This window comes from Dendroctonus ponderosae, unplaced genomic scaffold (assembly GCF_020466585.1).
Source record: "Dendroctonus ponderosae isolate FM_Combo_2020 unplaced genomic scaffold, Dpon_F_20191213v2 Dpon_F_20191213_610, whole genome shotgun sequence".
NCBI lineage: Eukaryota > Metazoa > Arthropoda > Insecta > Coleoptera > Curculionidae > Dendroctonus > Dendroctonus ponderosae.
The window spans coordinates 1-10081 of record NW_026018826.1 but is presented as its reverse complement, the minus strand read 5'-3'; the positions used below and the strand labels follow the sequence as shown (position 1 = coordinate 10081).

General features: G+C 36.1%; 2 protein-coding genes across 6 annotated transcripts; both read right to left on the bottom strand.

Annotated features, from left to right (window-relative positions):
* Window positions 1–137: 137 nt before the first annotated feature.
* LOC109544035 (sialin) lies at window positions 138–8616 on the bottom strand. Of its 5 annotated transcripts, none has more exons than XM_048667950.1 (10): window positions 7049–7149; window positions 4770–4984; window positions 3482–3663; window positions 2188–2427; window positions 1806–1890; window positions 1319–1538; window positions 1112–1262; window positions 922–1054; window positions 747–860; window positions 138–169 (listed from the first exon to the last, which is right to left on the bottom strand). In XM_048667950.1, the coding sequence occupies exons 2-10, from the start codon at window positions 4843–4845 to the stop codon at window positions 153–155; spliced, it is 1218 nt and encodes a 405-aa protein (XP_048523907.1). In that variant the 5' UTR covers window positions 4846–4984; window positions 7049–7149; the 3' UTR covers window positions 138–152. The 5 variants fall into 5 exon arrangements, with proteins under 5 accessions (XP_048523907.1, XP_048523904.1, XP_048523905.1 ...); XM_048667947.1 differs by lacking the exons at window positions 138–169; window positions 7049–7149 and adding exons at window positions 424–516; window positions 8530–8616; XM_048667948.1 differs by lacking the exons at window positions 138–169; window positions 7049–7149 and adding exons at window positions 424–516; window positions 7965–8044.
* On the bottom strand, window positions 7850–10031 carry LOC125505020 (testicular acid phosphatase homolog; the record flags this gene model as incomplete). Its single annotated transcript, XM_048667951.1, has 5 exons — window positions 7850–8801; window positions 9060–9258; window positions 9397–9611; window positions 9667–9790; window positions 9846–10031. Coding segments are annotated over 4 exons (702 nt in total), but the record flags the coding sequence as incomplete, so codon positions are not given.
* Between the last annotated feature and the right edge of the window lie 50 nt (window positions 10032–10081).

Sequence of the window (10081 nt, the reverse complement as noted above, 5' to 3'; positions counted from 1 at the left end):
TGCTTTCCAACAGAAATATAAAGCCAAATCACCTTATTAGATTGATCAGAATCAAAGTTAGCGTTCTGTATGTTATATATCTCTGGTAATTTTTCACAAATATTTCCACAAAAATAAAAAAATAAGCCCGGTGATATCATAATAATGATTCTTCAATTATTCACCCTGTTTGTAAAAAATTATACCATTTAAACTAAACTTATAGAACCTGTTCTTCTAGAAAGAATTGTATATATTTCATCTGAATGTCTAAAACATCGGTTACAAAATCAGTTAAAGGCGATTGGTGGACCCTCTGTAGTGAATAAGTCCAAATAATTATCGAAAGCACCTCTGCAGTGAATAAGTCAAACTAAAATGGACAAAAGCTTCCTCTACAGTTAATAGATCGAATTAAAATGGACAAAAGCACAGGCTGTAGTGTATAGGTCGAGCTAACATCGACCAAAGCGCCCTCTGCAGTGAATAAGTCGAACTAAAATCGACAAAAGCCCCCTCTGTAGTGAATAGGTCGTCCTAAAATCGACAAAAGCGTCCTCCGAAGTGAATAAGTTGAACTTCGACTTTTACTTCCACTTGAGGAACGCAAGTTCAAATAAAAGCTGCTTGGTAGCTATTAAAAAAAATGAAAGCTGACCACAACGCTTAAAAAAATGAAAACAACCGACCAATTTTGATGTATTTTAAAAACATATGGAATAATGGTTTGTGAGTTTATTAATACAGAAACTAAATATTTGACTTACCAGCATAAGAAGCTGTAATCATGGTGACGGCAATAAACCATACAACCAGAACCAGTTCAATGTCACACCCCAAATAGCTGACCAATGGGACCAAAGCGCCAGGAACTACTTGAGCTGGAAAAAAAATTTAACATAAAAAAACGTTGGCGAGTTAGATAATAATTAAGATGCTTACAGAGAGCGGTCATGAGTTTCCGAACGTTAGTTAGAGACATGTAGTTTCCAGTCACTAATTTATCGGCAATGTAGCAGAAAAACACTGATGCGATGTAACTGCAGATAAATGGCGCCCCCGATAGTAGACCGTTCTAAGAAACACATTAAAAATAGTTTTCGCTTGATAAAAATCAGGCAACAAAGCAAACCTTCTCTATGCTAAATCCCAAAATTCGCTTCATATAAGTTGGTCCTGAAATGATGAACGTATAATGGACCCAAATTCGTCCAAAGGTGGTGATTCCAATGGACCAAGCGGCTTTCGAAGTAAGTATGGACTTCCAGGGCACCTGCTGCTGCCTGCAAATCACATATTCAATCACCTCAAGTAACATACAGAAACTTCACATTCTCACCTGGAATTTTCATAGGTATTCACAGTATTTTCTCTAATGTATTTTTGTTCCCTTAAACTGATTCGTGGATGAGTTTCTGGACTATCGAAGGCGAGCAGGTACCAAATAAGGCACCATGCGACGCCAATGGAACCGGTAGTATAAAACACCGATCTCCAGCCGAGATGAGCGATCAGAAATCCGCATAGGGGATAAGTTACTCCTATTCCAATGCTAAAACCTGCAAAAGATTCAACTAGTTAGTTAATCAACTCTAGAAAAGTATGAAAAAAGGGTGAAGTGTGAAAAAAAGTGGTGAGTTTATCCGATGCTTATTAAACTGTCGAGGAAAATTATTGCTTTCTGACGTTTCACCAGCATGGGCGGCTTGCTTCTTCAGAGGTGATTTGTTCGTAGCAGCAACCTCAGACAGACATTCTTGTCCACGTTGGTCCAAAAGCATCGGAAAAACTCGCCAGTTACCAATTAAATGGTTGTGAAAACGTACCTTGAAAACTGGACATGAATCGACTTCTTTCTGGCACAGGGATCCAGTGCCCCACTAGCGCGTACATAGCAGGCCATGTCAGCCCCTAAAATAGGTTAAGTGATTACAGATATCGGGAACATCTGGATGAAGGTGACGGCCGGACCAGCTCGTTCTATTGCTGCCATTCTTCATCGCGCTAAACGACACATACTTTCAATTCAATAGTGGTATGGAATGATGATTTGCGCTAATATTCAAAAACGTTGTCCCTGGTCAGTGTCCGATCTCAAATAACTGAATATGTTAACTGAACTGCTAGCTTCGAGTGCTGACTTTCGGTACAAAATATTTGAACATACAAAAACAAAATGATTAGAGGAGGCACGTGAAGCCAGCTTACCGATGCGAATCCTTGGACGAATCGTAAAGCGATCACGAAGCCGAAATGGCTTTCCGCAGCAATTGGAATGCACAGACTGGATAAGGCGGTGGCAAGCTGAGAATAGCCAAACACGCGCTTGGTTCCCAGTTTTTGAGTGGCCAGTCCACCAACTATTTGGGACACTATGTACGCCCAGTAGAACGAAGCTAACACGTAGGATTGGACTGGGCCTGACCAATTCAAAGTACCGCCATAATCCTGAAAGATTCATAAAGAATTACGGCGTTTACCAACACACAGAAACAGTTTATTAAGGCCTTGATTTGCTTATTTTCCATAAAACCAAAACAATATCATTGAAACCAGGAGATTTATCTGGTAAGAACCACTTTTCATTAAAGGGGAATGTGACCCTGACTGTTTACAATCTCACATTTGCATACTCCATTTTTTGTCAAACAGGGTGAGCCATTTATATCACTTCTAACATTTCTACAAAAAGTCCATGTCATCCTCAATAACATTAAGATTAGATTATTTTTTGATGTAATCATTAAACTTCTAAACAATCAAAATATTTTACAAAAAATGTCTGTTTTGGGTGAACTTTGCAAATATTTCGCAGCACATGTTTTTCCAATTTGTAAACAGTTTCCGTCATGTTTATACAGAATACATTATTCGGTATATTACATTTTTCACGTCAACATGTAATTGATTGTAACCGCATAATTACACGGAAAATTGCATAGCTTGATAAAGCATAATTTTCCGTCATGCAATTTTAAATAGTGTTTGTTTGCACTTATCTATATCGAAATGAATACTGGGTGGTCAATTGATGCCGAACAATTGCATGAAACAATGATAACACAGGAGCGAATACACGAACAAATGTGTATTTATTAAACTGTAGATTTGGTCAAGTAAAAATACAGTAAAGTAAGCGTTTAATGACATTTCAAGAGAATCATGTAGGACTGTAGAGATGAAAACATGCGAACGAAAGCACACAAACATCCATTCAAACTCCCATAAACTAAACAAAAAACATTAAGGGCGAAAATAAAGTTTATATGTTTAAAATGTGAACATAAACGTTTAACTGGAACAGAGCAGGAAAAGTTTAAGAAAGCCAGAAACTGAAAGAAAATAAAATGACTGTTATTAACTATAAAACATAATTATCTACATCAGTATACCAGATTGGACAGCAAGGACAGAAAAAAAATAAAAATAAGGCAACACCGATGTTTTTGCTCGCAAGTTCAAGTCAACACAATTACATGTTTTATATCCAATTTTTCCTTACCAATGGAGCAGTGTTGTTGTTATCTTCGACCACAAAGCAATATTCTGCTGAGGAATTGGCCGTATGAGGTGGCTCAGCAACCATAGCCACAATAGCTAGATTGATGTCGTTTCTCATCATAAAAGAAACCAGAAAACCGGACCATGATAAGAGATAGAGTACTAGCCTGGCTGGTACTTGTCCTAGAAAAAACCGAAAATACTTTTCTTATTTTTAGTGGAAGCATGACAAATCAATTTTTCAAGTGCAAATCAGCTCCTATTTATCCTAATCTTGGTGGGTCTGAAATATTTCATCAGATTGTCTGGGTCCAAAATATTTATATTGAGTACTCTCTTGACATTCCAATAAAAATATTGATTCCATAATTACTTTGCATTTACTAAGTCAAAACGAATACTCCATCATTTTTTTATTAATTAATTGTTTTGCAATTGAAAGTGCATGAGGCTCGAAAAGCAGTTTAAACTTTAAAGCACCCCATTTCAATGTAGCTTTGAAAAAGGATTTATCGGTTGGAATTAATTAATTCAAAGCCCATTAAACTACAATGGCTGCCCATAATAAGCTAATATTAATAATACCCAATTATAAATACCGCACGCATATGTTTAGTCAGCAAAAAGCATCAAATCGTCTATCATGTGACCGTTTCAAATATACCGTGCGTTTACGATGAAAGGAACGAATTAATTTGAAATGTTCATGAGCGATTCGAAATGCACATAGTTTGCAAGTTGAAACAAAACGTTTTATGTTACATTATATTTTGACACAATTTACAAATTTGTTTGCAATATTTTGCACCATTTCATTGGCTTTTTTGTTGCTACATTTGAATACACGCCCAAGAAAAATTAAAGTTAAAATTATATCCAAATATGTAGCAAATGAAAAAAGGCTAAAAATAGTTCTAAAAATTATCTTTACAAGAGGCCCTGATTATAATTGAAATGTGCAAAAAATCCAGACATGGAAGGTTTTTAACATGACGCACGTCGATTAAGACATGTGGCTGATAATCTTTAATCGAATAACGCTTTATTACCCACGATCAAATACAACTCTAACTGCAAATCATCATTACAAATCCAAGTGAAGTACATGCTATTAATAAAGTGAGGCATATTGCATCACGTAAAATGGCACGTTGCAGATAAGGCTTTGAGTGGGCTGATGATGAGATTAAGAAGAATATGACCTGTACAGACTACAATCAGGCAAAGTGATATTGAAACTCCTAACCCAGTTTGTTTAATTTACATACACTTTAATGCGAGTTACTTACCAAAAATTCTGTATACCAAACACTTTTTTGCTTCTTTGGGATAAGTGAGGTCGTTGCTATAAACTCGCTCCTCCATTGTAAAGTGATCAATGTGTGTGTGTGTCTTCGAACTATTGTATATACAGCTGAAAACTCTTAACGAGAACTAATCACCGACATATTTGGCCACTGGTAGCGTCTAGATGAAGCGATGTTGGGCAGAGTCAAGTGCTTAACTGCAAACAATAATCCGAATTAAAACTTTTCTAAGCTTCCATACAAAACCAGTCGCTATGCTCAAGATCGTTTAACAACCTTCCAGCAAGACTTGATGCAAACTTGGCCAACGTATTTAATAGATCAGCATTAAACAATATTGGTACATTGTTTAATACTGCATTTAAAACATTTGGTCGTTGATAGCAACAATACTCTGGAAGGAGAAGCGTTTAGAGCGATAACTTTATTATTGAAGTTATGACTAACGTTTCGATACAACTCACACAGTTTAATTAATTAATAACAATGCTTATTCGTTACTGGCAAGTCCTCCTGGATATACCTAGTCAAATGCTTAAATTTTTTACAACTTTGAGCGCTAATTCAATAGCGTGATTCTGCACATACGTGCCCTGATAAATATTAACTGTCTAAACTTACTTGCCACTTAAAGAAGCAAACGGAACTAGTGACTACGGGAAAAAAAACTCCCTAATCACTGAAGTATCGCGAAAAACTAATCATCCAACATCTGCACAGTTCTAACTGAGCAGAGCTTTGCCCGATTTGATTGGACATAGATCAAAAGCATAACTGGTTTTAATTGATGTTCAGAGGATAAGCCATGTGCAAAACACAAGGTTGGAGCCGAAAAAGCAATACAAAGTAAACCAGAAAATTATTGAAAACAAAAGGCTCGAAACCAACGTCGGAAATTGGATTTGCAAAACAATAGCGTATTGAGTTGAATATTTATAAATCATTCAATGGTTGCGATCTATTCTAAACAGCTTGAGTCTAGATGTAGATTTTTTCATATTAATTAATTTTTTGGGCACCTGGTAGATTTCATGGTTTGGTGGACTTTGCTCACGACGGTACATGACTCATTGGCCTGGGAACCGAAAAACCTCTGCAGACTTTTTGTTACTAAATAATCAAGATCGCAGCACCTTGATGAACAAAAGGTTGCGACCTTTGGAAAAACCATGTCACGTAGAATAATGCATAGCTTGGATGATTAAGGGCAGCGAAACCTCTTGAAGGTTTTCACTTGCTGTTTTCACTTCCTGCTTTGTTGCTGCTCCTTCTTTTAACATGTGAAGATGTTGAATTTTTTCGGGACGAAACGTAAATTAGATTTTCTAAATCTTCGATATACTTCGATAGATTACATCGCTTGCTTATGCAATCGGAATTGCACAGAAATTAGCTCAGCTTTCAGATTAACAAACAAGCCAAGCACTAATCCACACAACAGTCAATTATTCTCGTATAATAAACTAAAAGTAAATAAACATAGTGCCAGTCTGCGCCCAAACGAGTTTATTGGCGAGTTCATTGGAGGTAGTTCTTCTGTGTATTGATGATTGCGATGATTGCATCATTCCGAAAAACATCGACTGGAAGAGTTAATTACCATAAAAAAGAATAAAACGTGTAATTCTTAACAAAAAGTTTAAGTTCTCAATTGAAATTTTGCAAAAGTTTTACATTTGTATTTGTATAGATTCTATTTAGTAAAGGCAAAAAACGTGTCTGCGCGATAATGAATTACCTGCAGACCAGCTTATTTTTACAGATATTTGCTAAATGTGCAATTAAAAATAGATTTAAACCAACTTTACTAATGGAAAGGCAATTATCGAGTGTGAAAAGTAGTTTTGAAAATGACTAATCTGGGCACTTAAAAATCGTGCGTTTCCAGAAAAGAAACCAATAATACGTACCCCGATTGGTTGGGTGGTTTAATGAGAAGACCGAATAGTGAGCGCGCTTATATGCAAAACTTAAAAAATTATAACTCGACGAGCTGGATGGAAATGTTTAAGTATAAAAGTAGGACATGTTTGCTAGCGGATGCAATAAATAGCTAGCATGGAATGTAACCCAGTTCGGGCTAAAAAATATATATCAGAAGTCGACGCTCAGAAAGACTAGACATCAAAGAAAAACAGAACAAATTTTAACAGGGTACCAAAATTTTGTAAAAGCAAATTAAATTGGGGCATTCCAAAAAAAATTAATTACTGGGCTTTAATAAAAAAAAATTAAGCTGAATGAAACATAAGAGAACTTACTTTTCTTTCCTAAATTCCCAATACTAACTATGAGAAACTAGTTTAAGCAAATCACTTGTTAGCTGTAAAATCAATCGGGAGAAATCAATCAATTTATTCAAAAGCATATTCTTATCACTGAAATGTCCTTCTTATCAGATAATGCCAGAAGAGTAGTGATATGCCATTCAAGGATATGATCCTTCGACACAATTATTTTTGGAACATCACAAAAAAAACTCTTGGCAGAAAAACAGTGTAACGAACAAACGCTAAAAATTTTGAACAAAGTCCGGTTATTATCATTTAAAAATTCGCTGCATTGTTATTGACAAGAATATTTTTTCAATCCATGCACATGCTGGCTGTAGACATACTAAACATGATAAACATTCCACCTAATTAATTGCAATCATGGGATTTGTGTACCAAGAATTTCCATACAGCTTCTGGGTTAACTAGTTTTCAATTGAGCAATTAACTTCGCCATGTGACTAAAGAAGCGATAACATTATTGCTCATTGTAGGAATTTCATACAAAAATCGTTTGGGGGAATGTTTAGGCAAATATAAACTGTAATAACTAGCATTCGTTTGAGTCAATATAAAATTTATATCTACTAAAGCTTAATAGTAATTAATCAAGGAAATGTCCCTGATGAGTGTGTGTAGGTTGGTTGAGATTCCTCGGATTACTCTTGGCCAAAAGACATTGCGAAATATTGCTTTGTCCTGGTTTCTGACCTTTTTTTGCCGACCCGGATAATGACGCAAGCACAAATCACTTGGAATTGGAATACATTTCAAATAAATACGCACTCCAAATTACAAAACATTCTGATTTATTTCTGCTAAGTTTTCAGTCGGTTACCGTAAAACATACGACGTTTATGTTCTTGTTGGTATTTATATTTATCTATTGTTTCTTTCGACTCACCCGAACATACATTACACAGAGTACTTCGCATATGCATCTCCCAGTTGGATAAAATTATACTGCAAATGCCGACCAAACAGATCAAATAGTGCAACTTGAATAATACACCGGCAAAAAAGCACAGTTCTTGGGAATTTCGACACACTCATTAATATGACAATAAAGTGCATATAATGCTCACAATACAATACACGTATGACACTTATTTTACGATTATGACTTCTATAAAATGTAATTTGGTGTATTAGATTAAAATGCTTATTTTCCCTAACAAGTACAGTTGATAACTGAGGCTAATGAGGCCGCAGATAAGTAAGTTGCTTATTAACTTTGCAGAGAGAGATGTATGCATGCTTATTGGGCGTTTTATGAAAAAAAATGTTGAAACATATTTTAGATAAAGTTTAGTTAAACATCAACTCGAGCTGATGGTTTTAACAGTAAATACCTACGAAACCCCAATGAAAACATAAAGGGGTCTCAATAATGTTAGAGAGTGAAGACTTATGAAAATTAGCTTAGTACAGTAGAGAAGCCTTAGGTGAAACTGAGGGGGTGAATTTACCTGATAAGGAACTATGGGCACTACACTTGAAACTTTGAGTAAACCGAAAAACCCTGCCATGGCCTTAGGACTGACTATTAACAGAAAATAGGAAATTACTGATTCAAAACCCCGGCTACAAACCCCTGTAACAATGAATGAATGAAAAACTATTGATTCTAGTTGTCATTGTGACAATCTATCAGCTTGGGTGGCTAAGGTTTCCTTGTGGGGTGGAACAGCTAGCTGTCAGTTCTCCAGAGATGTCGCACAAAGCATAGGGCATGCCAATACTAAAACATGCACTAAATACTTAAACTTTTTGATCATAAAAATTATTTTATAGTGTGAATTGATTTACTGAATATGTGTAAAGCGGCGGATAATCATTTAGGCATTTAACACAGTACAAGGTTTGTATACATCAATAGATGCCGCTGCTCTAAAAACCCATTATATTTTTTTACAAAAACATTGGAGATTTTGGATGAGTAAAATACAATATAAATAAATAAACGTATTAACAAAATAGTGGAAATGAATGAACTGACCTCTCAAAATATTCTATCACAATTAAGGTTGTCCCGCTTCGGGGACCTCGTACGTCCCATTGCTTTTACACTCTTCATCCCAATTTTCCGGAATCACATGCCTTGTCAGATCTACTAGTTGGTCCAATGGGCAGAAGCTATCACAACCCGGAATAGTCAATTTAAATGGGGGAACTGAAGTGGAATTCCGCAGAAATATCTAAAAAAGCATTGATCAAGCATGCATTCACAGTGAAACTGCCATAGAAATGCTCCCCTTCTCAAACAAATGCTTTAAAAACTGGTATTACTCGCAGTTGTTGACTGGCAGGATATTAAATTCTTAGATTTCGATTACCTCAACGCCATAAATTCCTGAGGAAGTCTTGGATAATTCGAGCAAAACAGTTATTCCATATTCGGGCATTTGCGAATCCCAAACTTTCAAAGTCCTCATCAAATTCACTATAGTGGAATCATGCCCTCCATACAAAAACGCCTTTCGAGCTGGAGGCGAAATCGTTCCTTTGGCTTTTGATTGCCAGTCGCCAATCATTTTTTTTAGAAGCAGTCCTATTACAAAAAAAATTGTCCCTTTCAAGCAAAAGTATACTGAAAACGTTCTCACCTCCTTTGAATCGGTTCATTTTATCGTTCCAAGCATTCAGCACAAAGCTGAAGATGGTCGGTTCGAGCATTTTATCTGGGTAGTACTCTTTGGTCCAATCAGGCAACGTTAAATTGAACCCATCCTGCAAAAAGCCACATTTATAGCAAGCACAGAACGAATTCAAAATTTTCACTTACTTCAGCCTTTAAGGTACTGTAAACATCCATAACATCATCAAAGTCTTCTACAGGTCGTCCAGTGTAGTTCGTCATAGCTTCAAACAGTCCCCGACTGGCATTCAGTTTGGCTTGGATTTCTTCCGACGCTACAACTAAATCGCGCTCGATATGGTATGCTGGGCAAGGTTTTCGTACCAGCAACAACTAGAAGAATGAAAATTTCATCAGTTTCAAATGCGAGAAGAAAACAGCGA

Bases quoted from the DNA above. Each gene is read 5' to 3' on its own strand.
- LOC109544035 (XM_048667947.1), bottom strand. From the start codon at position 4,845: ATGGAGGAGCGAGTTTATAGCAACGACCTCACTTATCCCAAAGAAGCA. The intron at 2,428-3,481 runs GTAAGGAAAAAT...TGAATCTTTCAG, and splicing joins ACAACAACACTGCTCCATTG to GATTATGGCGGTACTTTGAA. The intron at 1,539-1,805 runs GTACGTTTTCAC...AATCTTTTGCAG, and splicing joins ATTCATGTCCAGTTTTCAAG to GTTTTAGCATTGGAATAGGA.